Below are 23,351 nucleotides of genomic sequence, written 5' to 3'. Positions count from 1 at the left end.
TGGAATCTGGCTATTATGGATTAAACACCACAAAAACCTTAGAGTTTTGGAATTAAAATTGCATTGCTTCATTTTGTTGGCATTTCCTTTCTATATTAAAGGTCTTGCCAGACATAAGATGTTTACTCCTACAAATGTTCACAGACAGTGAATTTCAAGCTTTAAATTTCACTATTCCCAAATAGTTGTGAGTAGTAGTACTTACAAATGGCAAATATTTATGTTGGTCTCTTAGCTGATGTGAATTGGTTAAAGGATCAGACTCATACCTTTCTCAGTGTCTACTGATTTTGTGTTCCTCATGGTTTTGCATCCTGTGCAGATATATTCACTGCTGGACAGATTAATGTGTTAGCATTTTACAGTCACATGGCATAAACATAAATGCAATGCAAGGAAAGACATGGGAGAATCAGGCTGCACAAGCTATGCACTTGCAGCTGTGATGGGTAGGTAGCAATGACAAAAAGTTTCAGAATGCTAAAAAAAGCAGTTACACATTCCTCAGTGACAATTTAATGTGGCGCACTAACAGCTCTCCCTAGAATCCTGAAGCAGATAAAATTACTTGAGTAAGAGAAGGATGTGACTCCAGGCAGGACCACAATGCACGGCTTTTCCTGTCCGTAACTGCAGTGATGACAAGAACCTCAGATGAACAAACGCCCCTGATTTATTTTATAGAGGAATACAGTGTTGTGCTCTGTCTGGGGTCAGAGCCAGGGCTCTGGTGTAACCAGGCAAGGGACTGCACACTCTCTGTATCCTGCAACATGCAGGTGGAATTCCTTACGAATGTAGCGAGTCAAAATTACATTTATATTCTGTATTAAACAAATAAATCTCATGATAGTCTGACTTATAGCACCCAAAGCAAGACCTGCATGTCTTCAAACGGGGAAAAAAATCAGAAGTTTTTCTGAATTTCCACTCCCCTCCTAGAGATGATCAAACTCTTTATAATCAGACTCATGACAGGACAACTCAGTCTTTCTGTCATCAATCCTCAGCCTCTCTGCTTTATCTGCCACAGGTTGCCCTTTCCTGGCACGAGTATCTGTCCCCTGGCAATCACTGATCAAACTGCTATCATGTGGGCCATCTACAAATCACTACTGGTTACAGCTGCTCGCACCATGGGGAAAGTCCAGACCAGAATTGAGGAGCAAAAAATGTTAGAGCCCCACAGTTAGGAACAACTGGCCCCAGAGGCAACACCATCACCTCCTAACGACAGATAACAACTTCATCTGGGTCTCAGTGTAGTTGAGTTCAATAGCAACAGGGTTATGTTATATATACATTTGGATTCCAACAAAGTGTGAAGTAGCAGCAGGGAATGAAAGTCAGCATCTTCTTTCGAAAGGAAAAGCAGTTGTATCTTTGCCTTTCTCTTGAGGAGGAATACAGACGTTCGTGCTTTTTTTAACACAATGATGAAGAGTGATAAAGTGTGACGTTCTATCTGGAAAGAGCTTATACCAACTCCCAAGGGAAAACCAATGCTGACATACAGGAAAAGGTAACCTGTTATACCCCACAGCAAGTAGAAGGCTGGTCTCTGAGCATTCTGCTTCAAAAACCGTACTTCAAATGCCTGGTGGTTACTGGAGAAAGGAAATGCTCAGGCAATTCACAGAGAATTTACCTGATTTTGATTCATACTTTCATAAGCAAACAAATGCAGAGTTGATTATTTGGGTCATATTTAAAAAACACTACATGTACTGAAAAATGAGACAGGTCAGCAATTGATCATAACATACAGAGTTACTGCTTGTGTGGCAGAAGCCTTCACAAGACCCATCAGGGACAGAGATATCTATCACTGGGCTACTTGGTACCCAGAAGACAGACTTCACTAAGACAGGCAGACAGCTACATTACATCAGAGACGTAGTACCTCAGACTGCCAAAAAATTACTTTAGGCTCATAAAAGATAAAAAACAAGAGATAAATTTAACTTCCCAGGTCTTTCATCTAATCACCTGACATTAACAGAAAAATCAAGGAGCAGGGCTTACCATGAGGAAGACAACATTGGTATTCGTTCATATTTTAACTTTTGTCTCTCATTTTTAAGGCAACATACACTGTTTTGAATCTGAATGAAAACGGGAGTCTTATATAAATGTTTTCTTCTACAAAGCGCAGGCTTCCCAAGAATACAATTTTGTTGTAATTCTAATAGTTAATCTGTACAGGTACATACAGGCCTTGGATTTTTCCTAGGAGTCTTAAGGCATTTAATAGAAGTGAACCAACTTCTTATGACTCTGCATTAATTACCTAATTAATATTAATAATACTAAAGTGCACCAAGAATCTCTGACATGGCTAGCTCTATTGACCTTCACTCTGGGACCATCTGGGGCATAAAAGTGTGAGCTAATTTATAAGCTCTGACCTCACCATCATGCTAGGTCTCATGAGGAAGCATTAAAATTGGTTACATGGCATGCATCTTTAGAAAAAGAAAGGGGAATTCTGGTTTAGGCAGCAAGGTCTATGCTGGGACATCTGCTGGAATAAAGACATTACAAGAACTCAGCATGGGCTGACAACAAACTGAAAGAAATGTTATTCAGCCCTAGGATAAAGGTTTATATAGAATTAGCTGTTTTCTTGGATCATGTTTGTGGAGGCTGGGATGACACCTCCATTCCTGAGGCATCATTGACTTCTATGCCATAGACACTGAAATTGTGCTAAAACCCTTCCAGGAGAAAACATGGTGACTCTTCAGTGGGATCGCACTAGTCATCATGGAATTGCACAAGCAATTGCCCACCTGGATGCAAAGAGTTTCACCACTTTCTATTCTCATACCCAATATTGGCTATTAAAAGCTATTGAGGAAATACGATCTGTGGTTTCATCGATATATAGTTCCCAACAGACACTTGCATTATTTTCCTTTTGCCTACCAGCTGTCTTGGAAAGGTGCCATGGCGAGAACAGCCAGCTGAATACAATGCTGCTTCTGGATGTGTAAAAAGCACAGCACTTCTATGCAGCAAGAGTAAATGCAGGTATGAAAGACACTGCCATGTTCATATTCTAACTTATTCCAAGACACTATCTGGGATTTTACTGATTACAGTTGCAATGTATTAGGGAACTATTTCCAAAGTTCGCTATGATGAAAAATGAAGACACAATAATGGCATAATAAGAATGGCCTAATAGGAATAAATGATGAATTTGTGCAGTACAGTGGGAAAGGAAATTCCATAAACAAAACAAATGAGTGGTTTTTAAATTACTGTTTTTCAAGTACCAGAGCAAGCCATTCATGTTAAATGCAGTATCAACTTGCGCACCAAACAAGAACTCTAATCCGACTTAAATTTTCAACCCTCTTTTAAATGCACCTTTCTATTCTGTTTACCCACTTTTCTCTTTTATGACACACTATGTACTGCAGTTTTACGTTTTAAGCAGATTATTTTATTTGAAACTCCATTCTTTGTTTATAGACCTTAATGACATCTAGGTCCAGTTCTAGAGGTCTGGATATTAACTCAGAAGCCAAACAAAACATTATCATTTAAATGTAAAGTATCTGTCATGTTCAACGAACTAGCTAGAGAACATTTAGTTTAGAAACCTGCACGCTATATTTGTGTTTTGTAGACAAAACACATTGCCAGAAAGGTCATTCAATCCAAATATCAGAAACCAGAATTTTGTCGCTTTTTGCAACCATTCTCATGAAACTGCAATACAAAAAGAACTGCTTATTATGTGCTCTGTATTTTTGCTTTAGAGCCTGATTAATAACATAATGTAGGAATAAACATCTATTACTCAACCTGAAAGGTGATCTTTAAATTCATTTTACTTTTAAAATAGTAACAGAATTATAAACTAACCTATGAAATTAACTTTTTGTTCTTGCAGTATGTTAACGGGAAATAAGACATAAATAACAATTTCTCAAGATACAAATATCCAATACATGCTGTTTGTATTTTTTTCTCACTTAAATGAACAAACTAAAGACTTCTACAAGAATACTGTTAAGTTACAGATCATATTCATTAAAAAATGAACCCTTGTTTGCATTTTTACACTAATTTGGATTATCAAGAACATTAAGATTTTATGTCACTTCTTATCCCGTTGACTTCCTAATTTACTGGGCAGTGTAAATGGCTATTTCCAATTTTGCATCTACTCATCTTCATTTTTTTGATCATTCTCCCTAGATAATAACTTCTTGCTCTACTGAGGCTGTAAACCCTATATTAGAGTATTTCGATGGCAAGCTTGCTACTACTCAAAAAAATATCCAATACATCCCAATTTCAACATGTTCTTCTACTTAGTAAAGCATTTTCATGAATATAATGTTTTATATTGTTTGAACACTTTCTTTAAAATAATCAATAGCAGCCTAGTCAATATCGCAACTCGAGAGAAGTGATTCTGCCCCTCTATTCTGCCCTCGTGAGACCCCGCCCAGAATACTGCATCCAGCTCTGGAGCCCCCAACACAAGAAAGACAGGCGGCTGCTGGAACGAGTCCAGAGGAGGGCTACCAAGATGGTCAGAGGGCTGGAACACCTTTCCTACAATGACAGGCTGAGAGACTTGGGCTTGTTCAGCCTGGAAAAGAGAAGGCTCTGGGGAGACCTTCTAGCAGCCTTCCAGTACCTGAAGGGGGCCTACAAGAAGGCTGGGGAGGGACTTTTTACAAGGGCCTGCAGCGACAGGACGAGGGGTAATGGTTGGAAGCTGGGAGAGGGCAGGTTTAGACTAGATATAAGGAAGAAGTCCTTCACCCTGAGGGTGGTGAGACACGGGAACAGGTTGCCTAAGGAAGTTGTGGCTGCTCCATCCCTGGAAGTGTTCAAGGCCAGGCTGGATGGAGCCTTGAGCAACCTGGTCTAGTGGGAGGTGTCCCTGCCCATGGCAGGGCGTGTTGTAACTAGATGATCTTTGAGGTCCCTTCCAACCCAAACCATCCTATGATTCTACGAATTTACCTGTAATAAGAAGTCTTATTGAAAACTTGTCTTAGAAAAAGAATGGACCTTTACATCAAGTCTGTTTCTTCTAGATAATGAGGACACATTGAATTAGTTCCAAAAGGATATTTTACATGGATGATGACAGAAAAGCATACATGTAAAATACAGTACGTGACACCACAATTGTGCCTATAGGTGAAAAGTTCTAAATTCCCTATGGGCATACAAAGCATATTTGGTACAATGCTCAGAGATCCGCTGAGCTCTCAGAAGAGAAAAATGTGACCAAACATTTCAGAAGCAAGAAAATGAACATGTAATACAATATCCACATCTGCTATAGTCCAAATACAGCAATCAAATTCATGTGAAAATATGACATGCTCTACTAAAAAGCAAAACACGGAAAAACTTGGTCTTAAACTGTGACATAACCTTTTCAACTTTCTTGTGTATTCTGTTTCCTTAGGCCTGTCAAGAAATTCAGATGGTCCAGGCCATCAAACAGAAGTCCCAAAGCAAAACACACCCTTCAAATCACAGCACTGATGTATCCTCAAAATAGTTTGGAAAATCAGCACAGCTTACTTGAGTATTCAACCAACCAACTTTTTCTACTTTAAGTTCTGAGTAGATGAAGCATGTCCTGACACATAAAACTTGGTGTGTTATGGCCACCAGCTGAATATGTAGTCATTTGATCTGCATACACACACATCTGATGGAATGTACTTATTAAACACACATATATTAAAATTAAATTAAACAGAAATAAAACTATTGCAAACAGTTCTTTTGAGGGGCAGAGGGTGGTTTTTAAATAGGGTAAACATTCAAGATGGTTATATATGACTATAAAAATATAATTAAGGAGGTGAATGTCACTGTTTATCAGAAAAAAAAAAGCAACAACAAGCACATTTATAACAACAGATAACAGGTGAAAAACTCCAAGATTCACATCTTTTCCAATATACTGGACAATCACTAAAGAAATACAAGATGTGATCAATTCGCAGAGAATGAAAGACACAATGATAATGAATTATAAAACTTTATTGGCCTGTTAAAAGTAAGTTTGTCAAGTACAATTTTTGTAAGTACAGATTGTCCAAACAGTTATGGTAGTCATTGGGAATAAAAATAATGATTATCTATTATTTACAAGAAATATAAAACAGTTTCAACATGAAGAATTAGAGGGGAGAGAGAGAAAAAAAGTGTCACAGCTTGCTGATGGATTACAGCAAACTATTTTTTATGATTTGATGTTACCGTAGAAAGCAGTTTAGTGCTATCATTTAGAATAATATTTTTTCAACATATAAAAATAGATTTTAGTAAAGAATGATGAAATTCTAAACTTTGATACCAACAGAATGACTCTCTTCCTTTTTTTAAGTTGAACCTGAAATCTAAGAAAGATCAAGGAACACAGGACTCCGAATGGTAATGGAAGGCATTTCAAATATATTTGTCAAAGATAAAATGTGGTCTCGGGTTTGTGCAGCGGCACGGCAGCGCAACTCTCCTCTCACAAGCCAGTAATATCAAGGAAATAGCTGTGTGAAAAAAAAAATCAGGAAAAAATCAAGATTTGTTTTCCTGTTTTGTGGACATGCCTGAGGAGTGAGCCATACACCACTTACATCAAGGAAAAATCAAAGCCATCACAAGAAGGTCATGACTTCACCCTGTATGTGCTTGAGTATCAGAGAGTTCCCTGAAATCTTCTATGGTTGTTTGTGTCATTCCAGCTGAGGAACAAAGTTACAGTGAAAACGTGTATGCGATAAGGGGAGTTTCCTTCTGTATCAAGACATAATCTGCTTAGTAACACCGCTGTGAGTTGCTGACTCTAGGGACTATGGGGGAATTGCCCTCTTCAAAATAAAAGCAGTTTGGCTCTGCACTGCCTGCAACTCTGTTCCAGGCCAGGACAGATGCACTTATTCACCACACTCCTTACAGGTGCAAAAATATAGCCAATATGAAGGATGCTGTTAAAATTAGAAGGATATGGCATGTCTGTATCAAAACAATACACACGCTAATGTGGGCTCTTTCTATCTTTTTTTGATGAAAATATGTTAACTAGTTAAACTTGAGGTTTGATTGAAAGACAGTAACATCTTCTACAAGTTTGATGAAACAGTCTACACACTTGTGGAACTAAAAAGCTATATTTATTTCCAATTAATACATCATTTTCTATTTTCACAGCAGATTTACTTTGTATGTACAAAAGAAGGACAGAAAAAATGGAAGCCAGATTCAAAAGTTTGGGGATACACATTCCCATGTAAGTGGGACAACGAAATAGGCTGTGAAACATGTGAAATACACTGTAACAATGTTCCCTGAGCTCCCTGAAATGCTGTATTTATAGTTCTCAGTACCATCCACAAACCCTTGCTGTGGAGATCAGATGACAAAATCTGGCATAACATGCACCTGCGTTATAATCTGGATTATTTTTACACCATCACATAATGACAGCAAAGCCCTTCAAAAGGATATTCAAAGACCCTGCACATTTGACCCTGTGGAGAAGAGTTTACTGCAGCTCACGAAGGAGGATGTTGAGCTCTCTCAGAAGAGAAGGAAAGACAGAAACACCGAAAATTGGAAGTAAGAGAAGTAGCCAGAGAGGAGAAGGAGAAGGAGAAGGAGGAGATAAAGAAGAAGAGGAAGAAAAAGTACGCTAAAAACCTTCAGGTAAGCTTCTGGGGTTTTCTTTTGAAATGAACATGCACAAAATATGTAGCTGCCCAATCCATTATTTCAATTATTTCAAATATTAAATATGCAACTGGAAAAGAAGGGCTGAATTAAAAGGATGTCAGAAAGTATGCATTTTTTTAGCTGTCTGATAATGGCTTCCAATTTTACAAACCATCTGCAAGTTTTTAAGCCCTCGAACAGCTGCAAACCAGTGATGGTCTTAAGGCTGATGATTAATTGTCAACTTAGCATGGATGGCCAGGGGAAGGGACTGAGAAACTGAACCTTTGTATGAATGCTGTCGTGTAAAGAGCCAGTAGGAAGTGTACTGGTTATTCCTACATGGCAAACTTCCATAAGTTTTTCAATCTTTGAAAAACTGTGCTTAGGGATTGGCTGCACCCTAGGAAAGAAATAGATTTCTACTGCTTCTGCCAGCAGTCAAAAAAGAGCGAGCAATTCCTGTGAGAACTATTTGAAGTAGAATTGTTTCCAACTAGCTGTCCACAGGTTTTCTTGGCACTGTCTGCTGCCCCCAAGGATCTTGCTCCCACTGAAATGAAAGGTTTTCTTCACTGCTGCATGGGAGAGATACAGCTGGTAGTCAAAGGCAGTGGAAAGGTTGGGGACTGCCTTGCACAGGTTAGGGTACTCAGACACAACACATTGCCACACAAATGTGTCACAGCAGCCTCTGTCTGCCCTGGCAGTGAGCTGCCACTCGCCCCACTGAAAAAAGACATGGTACCCAAACACATTTCTGCAGGAATGGCCTTTGTGAGGGCCCTCACCTTGCCTGGCATGGTAGGCAGCTGCAGCAAGCACAACACAGACCCCAGGAGCCGCCTGGGAAAAATGTGTTTGTTGGCAACATAGACCTAGCTACTGGTCAAACTTACACCAAATTCAACACAAACAGGTTTATTTAATAGACTGGATGACACGCCTTGCCTCATAGCAAAACACTCCCAGCAGTGCTTCCTCTCCAGTCCCCCAACCAATCTGCCCATCAAACTGCTCAACAGCTTATCTTGGTACTTCTCTGAGTATATTAAATGTCAATTTAAAGTAAATTCTAGAATAACCCCTTCTAGCAGAACATTAGAAATAGCCTTTTATTTTAGTTTCATATCTGGCACAGTAAAAAAAAATAGCAACTCTGCCTTTAGACATTTCATAGCCATTTTTATTGCTCAGTGAAACAATATAAAAGCTTTTTAATGTCAAATCCTGGATGTTCAGCAACTTTTACTATGTTAATGGTTCCTGCATGATTCTTAGTTTGAGTCTCACTTTATTTTAAGAAGGTCAAGAATTTGTAATTAACTGAGCCCTTTGTAAACCAACACCATTTGGGCAGATCAGAATCTCTACAGTTACAAGCAATGTCACTTACAATCAAGCTGAAAGACAGGAGCTAGTGGGTACTACAATTTCCACATTAAAAGTTTAGCTCCCTTTGCTTTAAGAGGCTCTGTTCACATACTGAAAAGAAATCATTTTAGGAACATGTAGTCTTTTTCCATCAAGCATTAAACATCTGCGTTAAGACATTATTAGTAACAAATCATGTGCTGTAATCCATAAGGTTCTGTAAATATCTGCATCAAGTAATAGCGCACTGAGTGGCTAATATAAAAGATGTAGTACAAAATATGTAAGAAGGATATTCTACTATATATATATATAAATATATATGTTTCACTGGTGCATAAATCAGTTGTGGTTTATTAAAGTTACCTCCATGATTACATAAAATCCAAAATACTGTGTCAGTACATGCTGAAATATTTGAAGGCCAAACCTACTCCTCTATCATAAAGATGAACTGCAAAGTGTTACAAAATAAATTACAAAAAAAATTATGTAAAATCCCCAATCAATAACTGTGCACTTTTATGCATATACATATTACAAATCAGAAAGAACACCCTTTTAAAATTAAATATTTCAAAAATCAACTGCCAAATTCCAGCTCTGCAAGTTTGCCTTTTCCCTGCCAAAAGAAAAGGGTTCAGATTCTCACTTCATTTATTTGGCAATAAATTGTGAATACATAACTGAAATATGTTTGTTGACTTTGTCCCAGCAAAACTTGAGACTGGAATCTAGGCTACTGGGTCAAGCTCTGCTCATGATCCAGCTTACATTTGATGTAACTCCACTGACTTTAGTTCAAATATTGCAGACCTAAATGATTCTCCATTGATTTAGAATCAGCTCAATGGCATCAGATGTTATTTCAACAGGAGGAAAGATTCATGGGTAAAACAAGAAGTTTAAGAAGAAATTAATTAAAAGGGAGTTAAAAGAGAATCAGTAAGCAGAAGAGAAAGTTAGTATCTCTAAAATATGACCATGTCCACATCGAGAGGAAAAAAGGTAGACACTCCTAATACTGTTTCTGAAGAACAGCAGAACATTTGTTGGTATCTAACTTCAAACAGGAACTATGATGGATATCTTTAATTGTTGACACCCCTCCCCAAAACACCACAGTACATGCAGGGTGACAAAGACACCGTAATTCCTAGGTCATCAGTAGACTTCCAGCTTTGTCTTCTTCTTTAACATGGGGAGAAGAACACATCTTTGGGACAGATTTTGGAGAAGGGAAGAAAGCACTTTAGCAACTGTAACTCTCCTTCCCTAGCCAGTGGCAAGAGAAAGGAAATATCTCACTACATAGGCCTGGAAGAATGCAAATATGGACATATTTCTTGACTAATAAGGACAATTCCAAAGCCTCAGCACAGCAGGACTAAAGAACTTGGACGTGAGGGACCAAAGAGAACACAAGAAAAAAGTCAAAAGACTAAGAGTTTTAAAAGGCAAAAAGCAACTAAGCATCTGGAAATAGAACAAGAGTCAAGACAGTATTGTAGAAAGAGTGATGGTGTATTCTGTAAAAGACCACAGCAAAAGAAAAGACAACAGCATTTTAATGGAAGAGTGAAAATGGCTGAAATAAAAAAGCAAAAACAATGAAAAGTAAATACAGAAGAGACAAAACAACAGTATCTCTCAGTTTTTACTGAATGGAACTGTAAGGAATTAAAATCAAGCCATAGCTCAAATATGTAATCAAAATGCACAGAAATGTATGCATCTATCTCAGTCTTTCACTGGTAGTCTTTGCAGCTAACTCGCAGTTAGAAAATCAGAAACTTAATCTCTCTTACAATGATACTCTAAACGGAAAAGATCAAAGTATAAACTCAGGATCTGATAGGCAAATAGCATGAAAATGAATGTTTAGCACTATATCTAAATGCAGTCCCTGCTCTTGCAAAATGCTTGCGCCTTCACTTAGCTTTACTTGTTATAGTAAACTCTTCTCAGAAGAGAGTAGGCTCTCCTCTGAAGTATACTTCATAGTTAAATATGAACAGTTAAATAGGCCTGTAAGTATACAGCCTGAAGGACCAAGCATATAGTGTTGTCATTCTTGCTCTTGGCTCAGAATCAGCATTCCAACCTACTAAAAATTCGTACAGTTACCAAAATTTATGGACTGTATTGAATAAGCACGACCTAACTGGATGTGTAAGTGACGGCACCGCTTCAGTACCCAAACGCACTAATGAACAGAATTACCACCTTTCTGTATACAGCTCATACTCTCCATCTTCCTGGTAAAGTCAGTGGAACCACATACATAAATAAGATTTACAGGGCCAGCTCTGTAATTCACTGCTTTAGGATTTAAGGCCATATCCTGAAAATATACAAGAACTTAACTTTAAGTATGTGAACATTCCCACTGAAATCAATGAGTTTACACACACACTAAAATTAAGCATTTGTAGAAGTTTTGCAGAGCCACTAATGCAATAAAATAAAAGCGACTTTGCAGTTCACCTTTGATAAATACTACTTATAAAAACAACATCTTTCCAGTTAAGTTCAAACAGAAGAAAACTGACAGAGGAAACAATGTAACACAATTTCATCTCAATGTCATTTTGGAGACACAGTGAGGACAAGGCAATAGGAGAGAATGTGATAGCTTATTTCTGGATTTTCTTGAGATTTATAGCTGCCTCAGGGCTTGGCTTCGCCCTGCTCTTGCAAAAACAGCTACTGATTTGAATGTACTTCTACAGTTCTCAAAACACAACCAATGTCTAAAAGAGAAGTCCAAGGGAGGTGGCACTTCACTGGGCAAGAACACTGTCCACTCCCTAGTGTGCAGCATACAGCTTCCACAAGCTCAACAGCCCCTCTCTCATCTTTTCCTTATTTCATTTACCCATCCAGTGGGATCTTATGAAATAAAACAAAACCTAAAAGAAACAAAATAAAATGTGAGAAATCATGCTTTAAAAATAAGTCAAAGAAAAATTAATACAAAAGTCGGAACACAAATGAACACTTGACAATCAAACACATAAACATAAAATGCATTTAAAGCATACATGGAATGTTAAATAAAAACTGTACATGAATTTATGAAAATGACAACATTAGCTCTATCTTGTGGTCAACTATTTTATTTGTTCAGTGAAAATGTGTAAGGCATGTTACTCATTTGTCTCCAACATATAAAAATATTCATATTAAGCTGTAGTGCAACAGATCTAGAATTTTCCAACCAGGGACTGACCACGGGTCAGAAAAACCTCAGTCAGATGTCCTGCCTTGCACGAAGGCCTATGGTAAACAAACCTGGGTGCACAATCAAGGGCACAATCAATCTCTTTGGGCTGGTGCACCAACTAAGTGAAGGGAACCCTGCTATACCACAGAGTTACTGTAAGTATATCAGGTTCCTCTGTAACCTTTGTCTCATGCCTTAGCTCTGTGCACATCATCCTTTCTGCCTGCTCCGAACAGGCTCCTGCCCTTAATGTCATTAAATGACTTTGTAATGGCAGAAAAAAGTGGAGCTGGGGGAAAGATTAGTTACCTTAAAATTTATTGTTTCTAAATATCAACAGGAACTTAACAATCAACAACTAAATATGATGGCACATTGAAACATGGGTAAAAACCCCGGGTCATGTTCTGTTCTGAGATGAAGGAGAAATCAGTTCCCCAAATGTTACCTGACTGTCTAAAGCTATGTTTGACCCTGTGGGAAACGCAACTATCTGACTACACAGCATAAATACTTCCTAGAACAGCATTGTCTTACCCAGTCTGTTGTTATCTGATGCAGCTGAGTTATTATGTACGTCACTGTTGACAGTCACCATTACTTGTTCTAATGACATTTAAAAAAAAAAAAAAGTGAGAGTTGTACTATTATCCTGTAAATGTAAACTTCATCAGTAGTTTTTGTTTGGTTGGTTTTTTGGTTGGTTTTGTTTTGGTTTTTTACCTTGCCTTAGTAAGTTCTCAATGTTTATAAAGAGTGAAAGCTTATCCATATTCCACAACAATTTAGAGCCAAATCTTGATTTGCCTTCAATGAATGGGACTTATGCTATCAGTTTGAAGAGAAGTTGAATTTGACTGTTAGTAATTAAGTAACAATGACTAATTCATTTACATTGCATTTTCTTGCTTGTTCTAACCTTGAGGCACTCCTAGTACTTCTACCCTGAAAGTAGGAGCACACTTCCAAAAGGGTGTGGCAAAATTCCTTTCCTCTGAAACAATTGATAAGGTTTAGTGCAAGGCATCAAGAAAAAACAAAGGAACCTAGCTAATTCACAGACAAAAATGTACTATTAGTTGAAGTACACATCATTTCAGAACAGCTAGGCTTCTGCACAAGCACTGTTTTACCTGGAGTGGAAGGCTCTAGGCTAGATCAACATCGAGAAGATGTGTTTTTTATGCACATATCCACATGCAGTGGTAAGTATTTTAAGAACTTGTAAGGAACACCATATTATTATCAGAATCTGTGCTCCTACTGAAGCTTACATCTCTTGGGTCCTTGCTGCTTCTACTGCCTCCTCTCACACACATAATACATCTTGAAGTGAATTAATATAGTTTTGCCATACCAGGAAATTCTCAATAAGAGAATTCAAAATCAAAGCCATATCACTGAAAATTCCATTCATCATGCAGTGTATTAACATCACAGCCCTAAAAGCCTACTGTAATGTCAAGAAAAATGCACAGCTCTAAAACATGCTGACCTTCATGACTGCATATGCATGATGCAAACCCCATCTAAGAGTCTGAGGAAGACCGAGGATCTGTTTCTGCATGTGGTACCAAGGTGGCAGGGTTTTCCAGGCCTTTCTGCAGTATTGTTACTGAGTCACTGTAGTTAATCATTATCTCCTAAGTAATTTTCTGAAGGATGTTTGGGAGTTACAGGTTTGACAGAAGAAGAGAAGTATCATCAGGGTTTTGATAGCCTAGAACTGAAAGCTGCTGCACGGTTGCTACCTTCCCTTCAAATTTCTTAGGCCGTTCAGGCCTCTGTGGAATTTTGTTTTCTTAAATCTGTGAGATTGCGTATGTTCTTGGAGACTAAGTCAAAGGACAGATATATCTATTTACATAAAACACACATCTATACTACACTTTTAACACTAAAGCAAATCATTGCAAGTGAAAGTTTTCTGGCCTTTTATTTTGTTCCTTCCCTGGTCTGCTGCAATCACAGTAAAATCACATTCTGTGTTTAAAGTCACCTCTAAGCTTTCATTTGAGAAGCTGTTAACTGATGAACTACTATTTGGTGTACAGTACTATGCAAAACACAGGTAGACAACAGACCTGCTTATATTCTTTGTTGCATCTGCATGTATATTAGTAATCTAGTAGTGAAGATGATGTCTAAAACAACCAGCATGGAAGAAGCCTTGGACCTAGGACCTGAGCAGTCTACAGAAGTCAAGAAGTCCTAAAGGGAGTCTTGCAAGTCTTACATTGAAGGCACAAGAATTGATCACAATAAATACAACTTTTAAAGAAAAAAAAAAAACAGTTAATAGAAGGGAGTCCAAAAAAAGAAAGAAAAAGGTGAAAAAAAAAGAGCCTATTGACTTTATTCACTGAAACATGGAAAGTAAGCAGGTAATGTAGAAAAGAAAAGGACGGGCGATAATTCCGAGGGGATGGGGTGTGACGGGGGTAGAAAAAGCTGCAAACCCATTAAGCAGCAGGTAATTGGACTAAATTTGTACACCAGATCTGTATTTGGAGTCATTGAGCTAACAGAGGCAAAATATTATGGACAGTGGGTATTTAGAAGATGATTTCTTATGTCCTAACTGCCAACCTCTCATCTGGCTTCGCAGACCTCAAAAGGAGCCAGGCAGGTTGAGGCAACACCTGATTTTGGCTTGAGTGGCTGCCAGGGCAGTGGATTCTGAGTTTAATATTAGTTTTACAAAAATGCTGCTGCTATGTAAGCTGCCATTCAGACTTGCAGAGGAAAGTACACTAAAGAATAAAAATTAAAAACTCAAAATGAAAGTGGAAGGGAGAAAAAAAGCCACCCATCTTCCCCATACAAGGAATGACAGAACTTCATTCATCCTTTAAGGGAACATTATGTATCTGTCTCTCTCAGACACAAATGTGTCCAAGACAATAAAGAAAATAATAAGTAGTTTAAAATGTAACCTGCTGATACTGTATTTCAAATATCAGCTCTTTATTCATAGAGTTTTGAAGTGAGCACTGTATTCACTACTAGTCTTAAAACAAACATTATAATGATTTTGCAATACGCTATTTTGGGATATCAAATTAAGAATAACTGCTTTCCCCCAAAGAGAACGTGCTACAGAAAGTGTAGTTTGAATCATGTTACTAATATGGATCCACTTGAGCCTACAGTGAGGACTTTTTTTGAGCCTACAGTGAGGACTTTTTTTAATCCTACAGTTGACTTTCTGGAAGTACCACAGCTGAGTATCTCATGAGCTTTGCAGATCTGTATTTCAGACACTGGATCCTCTTCCTAAGAGTTTACTGTCATTGGGAGCTGGTTAAAATGCCTTTAAGACCAATTGTTTTTAGCTTTTCTATTCACTAGAGAAGAAAGCATAACAAGAAAAGCAAAACCCCATATGTTTACAAACACCGAACTCTTTCTGAAAGAAGAGCCTTTCATAAACACAATCCTTTGTATATGTAAAAAGGCCATTGTTTTTCATCCTTTAACCTGCAAACAATACAGAACTGAGCAGTTAATGGCACCATAACATCTAATGCATTGCCATATTTGGGAATATCACTGTTCTGGGGATAGTCACACATGCATGGGCTCAGTTTCTACTTGTTCCAAACAATCTCGATTGTGCCGCTTCTCACTGGCTATGTTCCCTACAAGCCTTCACCTAAGCCACTCAGGTAGGAAAATGCTAGGACATGGTCAACTTTTTTCATAAAGTGAGATGATAAACTTTAGGTTACTCCAACAGGGTTTGAAATAATATATTCTGATGAGTTGTACCTAAATTGGAGGTCTGCAGTCAAACTTTCTTTGTCATTACAAACCTCACCTAAATTCCGCTGAAGTAAATAAAAGCATCCTGTTATGATGACCTAACTGAATTCAAAACTAAGTTTCATACACTCACATCTCACTTTCCAAATATGTCTCTACATATAAGTTTCATAAATTTGGAGATCATATATGTAAAAACAAGCATTCAAGGGAAAGCACAAGCAAAAGAAGTGCTGAGCAACTGCAAGTCTCTATTATGTTAAGTCTCTGCACCTTCTCTCTCCACCAAGTACATATAGTTTATCCTAAGGAGAATGTTACTCGGAGCTTTGATCCAAACTGAGTATTTTGAAGTAAATATCAATTTACATTTTTGCTTTTTCCATCTTGGACAAAATCGATCATTACATGTCAAGCATCTCTGGTCTTTTTATACTAACAGTGATTTATTTGGAGAAAGCTCAAACTGCTGAGTGGAAGGGAGGAAAGCAAAGAGAAGATGTAGCTGTACTACCTAAAAACATATTCTTATCAAATTTGTCAGTTTCTGGTTTCAAGTAGAAAATTAAATGAAACAATTCATTCCTAGCTTTATTTGCTTCTTGGATATGAGGCACTGCTTCAAAGAAGCTGGTTAGTGCTACAGCAAAACAAGGACAAAATGTCACCTCATTTTTATTTGAGAGCTAGGAGAGGCTCCTGGACAGGTTTCTGGAGAATGTTTATTACACAAGGAAGAATAACGTCTTGCCACATTAAAGCAATGCCTACACAGCAGCAGAAGATAAAGTTGTCTGAAGAAATCCTACTTTTTCTTTTGCTTTTTTTTTTTTCAGATTTTGCATGCACCAGGCTCAATATTGCATTGTGTTTCAGAGCACAGTAACATGAATATTTAATACCATTTTTATTTCTAAACATCGCTTTGACCCCATGAGGCACTAAGTATTTTTCATTTATGTCACTGAGCTCTAATGTTACCATTGAGCTCTAATGACATATGTAAATATTTCTTTTTTTACCTAAAGATAAAAGCATGGATAGAAGACAAACAAATTAAAACCAAGGACCTAAAAACACACAGACTTGGACACAATTTTAACTTATTAGAGGCCAGGGATTCCCAGAAAATTCTAGATCTGAATTTCACATTAGACTCTCTTTCCAGTAACTGAATTTACTTAGTAATTGGAAAAAACAGGACCAGAAGAGATTAAACAGTCTATCCCATGAAGCTGTACATCAAGATGGAGTCTTGACCCTCCTATGTGCTCCAGTTGCTTGTAACAGGAAGGCAGTACACAATACAGTATCATACTAATCTCAGGACTATTTATAGTAACCCAAAACTTAGAGGTTTTGCTCTCCTTCACAATTCTTTGAAACACTGCAGTATCTTAGAAAGATGACTTTTCCACTTATCACTAGCTTTCCCTCTAATATTTAAATTTATGCTCCATAGATAAGGATACATAGTTTGTCATTTTATGGATGCTGCCACCTGTACGACATTTCCAAATAGGCTTAATAAAATTTGAGCCATCAACATTAGTGTTGTGGGCAGCGCTCATTCTATTTAATGGTTTGTTTCATTGATCTACAAGTTCATAAAATGAGAAGGGGAGTCAAACAATTATATGTACTTTAGTATAGAACCCTATAAAGCTGTTCTCAGTTTGAAATGAGTTAGAACCACAAGAGAGTAAAATCTGAACTGTCTACTCAGCATTTTAGAGGCCGAAAATATTTTGGGCTAACAGTCCTCTACATTGCTAACAAGGATCATTTAATATTTTAATCTGTTTTTCCCTAGTTTGATTTGGAGTTTTTCTTTCATTTCCCAGTATGATACATTGGACGATGTGCTCATTTTCCAAGCATGCAGCAGAAAATGAAACATTTGTGCTTAGTACTCTTAAGGAGAAAATACTGTATCTTTCTGAAGGAGATTGTCTTCCAGTACAATATTCAACAGACATTTCCTTTAGCAGTACTGCTGCTGATGCTGTAGTTGTTTTGATTGCTATTGATTAGTGAGAGTCAAGGACATTAAAAGCTGAAGCTCAAACCACCAGTGCACACAGCTAGTCAGTGCATGTATCTTGCACAGCTTCTAACTCAGATTAAAGTGAAAAAGAGTGTGAATAAGCAACTGTTCAGACTCTAAACCAGAATTCTGCAGTAAGAGCAGCTTCCCATAGTACCAGAGAAAATGCACATTAATAGAAACTCAGTTCGTAGGAAACCACATAGCAATTACTATCTGCATGCACATTTTAAAACATGGACGTCTGCAGATTATTTTACACTTCATTTGCATGTAACCTGAAAGATCAATCAAGATATCAAGCAATGCTTTCTCAAAGCTTTCTGAAAGTATTTGAAAAGCCAAAGCTGTTAAGAAAAAGGGCTGTTTAACTTATGACATCCCTAGCATTAGTATTTAATACACTCATTGGTATGCATGTAAAATACTACACAGATGCACTTTTGACAAGTGTCAGTTTACAGCCACAAGAAGGAAGATCAGAGAACACAAAGGACAGAGTATAATTACATCTTACCCCTTTGAAAAAGACAATCACTGTCAACTTTGAAATCATTCTGTCTCTACCCGAATACTGAAGCCAACTCTACCATCACGTTAGCTTGCATATTTCCAAGGATCAATAGATATTTCACGTTTTCAATATATGGCCTTTTGACAAGAACTGGCAATTAGGGAAATAATGTTGCTCATTCCAGTACAATAAGACTTATGGCACTAAATCATATATATTCATATATAATGGGATTATTTTGCTGACTGTTGCCTTACAACAATATTAACTGCTTTGGTCATTACAGGCCTTTCAGTTATTGAGCAATTCTCCAGCTTCTTTTCTACGACATTTTAGCTTGAGTCTGTGAAGACTGAATACTTCTTACAAGATGCATATCCTAATCACCTCTAGTAAAACAATTATTTTTTTTTTTTTACTTCATTAATCTCAACTGCCTTCCTTTACAATCACTACTATTCAAACAGTTCCATGTGGAAATTAATGATCTTCCTTAAAAAAACTGATCTGTGTGTGGTCAATGATCATGATGATGGACTGACAGCAAGTGACCAAGACCCAAATCCCAGCTAGCCCAGTTACTGTTTTGTTCCATGGACACTACTATATCATTTCTGTGCATTTTCTTCCTTCATCCTGTGCAGACTTTAAGGTCTCAGGGCCAGAGATCACTGCCCCATTTTCATACAATCTTGGCTCAAGTATTTCACCCCACAAATTCTCTCCTGACAGAAAAATTAAGACATAGGTCCCATAGGGAAAAGCTCAAAATACCCCCAAAACCCTGCCAGTTATCTCATGTCACAGGGATGAGAATCTTACCGTTCCTTCCACCATCTACATCAGTCCTCCTGCACAGCAACTCATGGACTTTGAGGGAAGAGAAAAATGAGGCATGGGATGTTTCCTCATGAACCTCATGGTCTGGATTTACACTCCTGAAAAGCCATCTCAAAGTCTGGCACACAAGTAGGCAGCTTGAAGTATATACATTGAGGTCCTGCACCTATGCAAAGGCTCCAGGGACTTTTTTTTCTCCCCTGATACTGCAGCAAGTTGGAATCAGACCGAAGACACTACTTGGCTGTGAATGTCCCTGCGATTACTCCCAAACACAGAAGATGGAGAATATTTTCAAGGAAAAATACTGCACAACACAGTACTAAATGAAGCAGTTTGAGTCTTCTGAATTTCAGCTGCTTGGTACCAAAGTGAAAACAATGTGCACTTATTCCAGTCTGGCCTTAGTTTCCTTCACTCTGTTCTCAGTTTTACATGGACACAAAATGGATCTCCATTCAAAGCAGCACTCTTCACAGCATACACCAAGGAATGGAGAATGAAAATGGTCTTGGGAAAAAGGTAAGCTCCCACTCTTTGTGTTTATGAATGCTACCTGTTACAGCACCTTTTTGACAGAATAAATTGCATACTGTATTTAAAAGGCTAATTGCACCTAAATTACAGCCAAAAAGCCCCATCTGAAGACCCAGCAACTTTATGGGAGAAAGTAAACAATTTCACTAAATGATACCACATAATTATAAATCCAATTAACATGAAATAAATTAGACATGAGTCTATAATGGATACCATATTTAGTTGCTTATTGCCATAACTGACAGGGGAGGCTATTAACAAGTAAATGAATAAGGCTGTTCTCTTATTTGAAACTGTTCTTGCAACTGCAGCTACTGGCTTCTCATCCAAGTCTGTCACACAGAATGCTATATATGCTATATATCCTATTTGAATTCTATTTGTCTGCTACCACTGATGAACAGAACATTCCAAACTGTATGAACAGCAATAAAAATATCCTTTCCCTCTTGGTGCATGTGGAACAAACTCCTGTCCTGTTACCCAACCAAAGAAAACCACTTCCAAACATATTACTGTCATATAACTTTGTAGGGATGGAACCAAGGAAGGAATGGTGCTATTGCTCAGTTATTTCTGTAACATTACTAAGGTATGCCTTCTGAATTTCCCTCTTTCTACAGAAAGAATGGTCTCATAGCTGTATTAAGGTTAACAAAATGCTTAAAATGCATTTGAAATAAGAAGTATTTCTTCTGAAAGAAGTCAGATTGATGCTTTACTTGGTGACAATTGCCCGTAAAGGCACTGTTCAAGAAATCCAGAGTCCTCAGGCTTCATAGTCAAATCCCATTGCCTTTTCAATCAGTAAATAGCCAAACCAGTATGCCTGGCTCTTCTTTGGCCAGGCAAACAGAATGACTGCCTAACTTTGGGCTCCAGAAACCAAACGGGTCCCAACCTGTAACAATCACAGGTCAGGAGTCCCTGGAATGATGCTGCCAGCATTGGCCAAGGTGGTTTTCTCCTCTTGTGCTACTGCCACTGCAGAAGAATCAGCAATAGGCTTACACCTACTTTCTTTTCATGAGATGGGGTTCCCATCTCATCTCCACCTCCCCAACTTCTGCCCAGAAAATAAACTCAGACTTATTTGAGGCAAGGCTGCCACAAACTAGAGCTTGAACGATTCCACTCTACCAGAGTAATCATGTAAATTTAGATGTGGAACAGACACACAACAAGATCCAAACAGTAGTTAACAAGCCAAAAACTCTTTAGTGTAAATGGGATGTGCAAGACCAGCTGCTTCCAGGTCCATATACTAAGCTAAAGACTTCAAATACAAAGAGGATCAGGGCACATTTGTGTCAGTAAATAAAAAAAGACCAAAGGCCAAAGCCCAGGCTTGAGGCCCAGCCTTGTATCTTCTTTTTTATTCACAATTATTTAATCTATATTAAATTAAGGTGCCATTTTAGCCTAAGATAAATAGCACTCTCACAGACAATGTCCCAGTATGGTTCAAAGCAGTGCATGAGCCAGGAATTATTTACAAAACACAGCATGTACGAGGCCACCGTTTTGAAGGATGAGAGAGAAGAGAGTTTTAAACACGAACATGATCTATGCCTTTGCCTAAGGGCCAAACAATGCACCCTAGCCCCATTTGCTTTGATGGCATACTAGTAGCCTCAAATAGTGCTGTACTTTGCTCCAGAACGAAGTGAAATTATATAGTACATTCAAACCACACACTGTGCCTACTCTCCAGGGAGACCACTTAACAGATAATACAGAATTGAGTTATTTCTAATTACCTGAAGTACAACAGAAGAGGTGAGTCAGTTATGTGAAACGCATGCTAATATTGCAACTGGTTAAATAATTTTCAAAATAATTGTACCGATTTTGTTAATGTAGGAGACAAATGCCTGGTATTTGACCAGTTCTAATTATTTAGGCTTGGTGCCATGAATTAATATTGATGGAACAGAAAGCAATTTTCAACATTTTGTCTGAAAAATGTATTAACAGGTACTTGACAGCTCTTGTGATTTTACTCTTGTCTGGACTGAAGAATAAGATGATGATTGAAAACATGTTAGCAAACTTGGAAAAGAAAACAAAACCAAAAAAACCCCAAACCAACAACCCAACAAAAAACCAAAACCCACTCATCTAGACACTAGTCTAAACATGGTATTTGGGACTTTTCCCTAGATATACAGCTGGGTTTGCTTATACTACATAGATTCACAATGTATTTGTAATGAGCAAAACAAGATAGCAGGTTACATTGTCATGCCACTACTCAGTCCTTCCCAATTTAGCAAACATTTCAATGGAATAAAATCCCTTTCAAGCCCTGTTCAAAGACCTGACATTTACACAAAAAGAATTTCCCAGGTTCATAAGGGAACCTAACATGCTTCATTAATTATTCACAATTTTGACTGCATATATATTTTTCTGGCCAAAAATGTGTGTATACATATAATAGGACAGATACATCCCAGAAATATAACTGAAAACAAATGTAGTATTTTATAATGACATCTGTTCAAAGAATAAATAATTCTGTAAATTCACCAGGTATATTTAAAAACAATACAGTCCTTGCTCTTTATAGGTTGGGATTCTGAATAGCTTTATCATCTCACCTTCATTGTCGCAGTCTTGCAATGAAAGCCACATTTGATCTACCAGACCAACTCCTTTTACTTCACCATGAACTGGAATGGAATGCATTACCATTAATGCAACTGTCAAGGGTTTGGTTTGCAATTGCCAGTTCTACTCTTTTTTACATTTGTATTCTTCACCAATTGCTTTATACTCCATTCTAAACTGCAGGAAAGAAAACATCCATTGTGATATTTCTAGATTGCTCCTAGTTCACGTTTTTCACAGTTAACTATCTATACCACAACGAAGGCTGTTACTTTCAACTGATATTTTTTTGGACTGGACTCTACCAGACACAGCTTGTACATGTGTTTTAGAGCTATAGAAATATCCATGGCTTAAAAATACTTATCAAAAAAATTGTAATATCATGCTTTATAAGAAGCAGTGAGGAGATACTCTTCAGTCACTGGCCAAATTCCTCTTGGTGTATATCCTTAGCCTACAAAGTTGAACTTAATGTACAGACAGCTCCCACTGAAGTCAAGGGTCAATACTTAGTCATATTGCATGGAGCACTTTTTTGCTTGGGCTGTACGGCTTTTGTCTGGGGCTTTTGCTGGGGATCATATACAGACAGAAACCCAACTCATCAACAGCGAAGTCAGTAACTCACTGCATTAAAGAATCCTCAGAAGACCGAACATCAAAATAGTTTGTTCAGCACCTGGCCCTAGTCCTTACTCCCAGTACTGAAATTAACTTCTAACCACCTT

General features: G+C 37.8%; 1 protein-coding gene across 3 annotated transcripts in view; it reads right to left on the bottom strand.

The window, feature by feature from the left end:
• Positions 1-23,351, bottom strand: part of NTRK2 (neurotrophic receptor tyrosine kinase 2) — a 205,651-nt gene that overhangs the window by 101,722 nt on the left and 80,578 nt on the right. The window contains exon 12 of one of the 3 annotated variants that reach the window (XM_086480514.1): positions 22,611-22,682. The exons of the other annotated variants lie outside the window; for them this stretch is intronic. Coding sequence (XP_086336640.1) covers positions 22,611-22,682 — 72 coding nt within the window. The remainder of the gene's footprint in view (positions 1-22,610; positions 22,683-23,351) is intronic. 3 annotated transcript variants of the gene reach the window in all.

The sequence above is a fragment of the Leptosomus discolor genome, chromosome Z (genome assembly GCF_034619465.1).
Source record: "Leptosomus discolor isolate bLepDis1 chromosome Z, bLepDis1.hap2, whole genome shotgun sequence".
NCBI lineage: Eukaryota > Metazoa > Chordata > Aves > Leptosomiformes > Leptosomidae > Leptosomus > Leptosomus discolor.
This window is presented reverse-complemented; position numbering and strand designations above follow the sequence as displayed.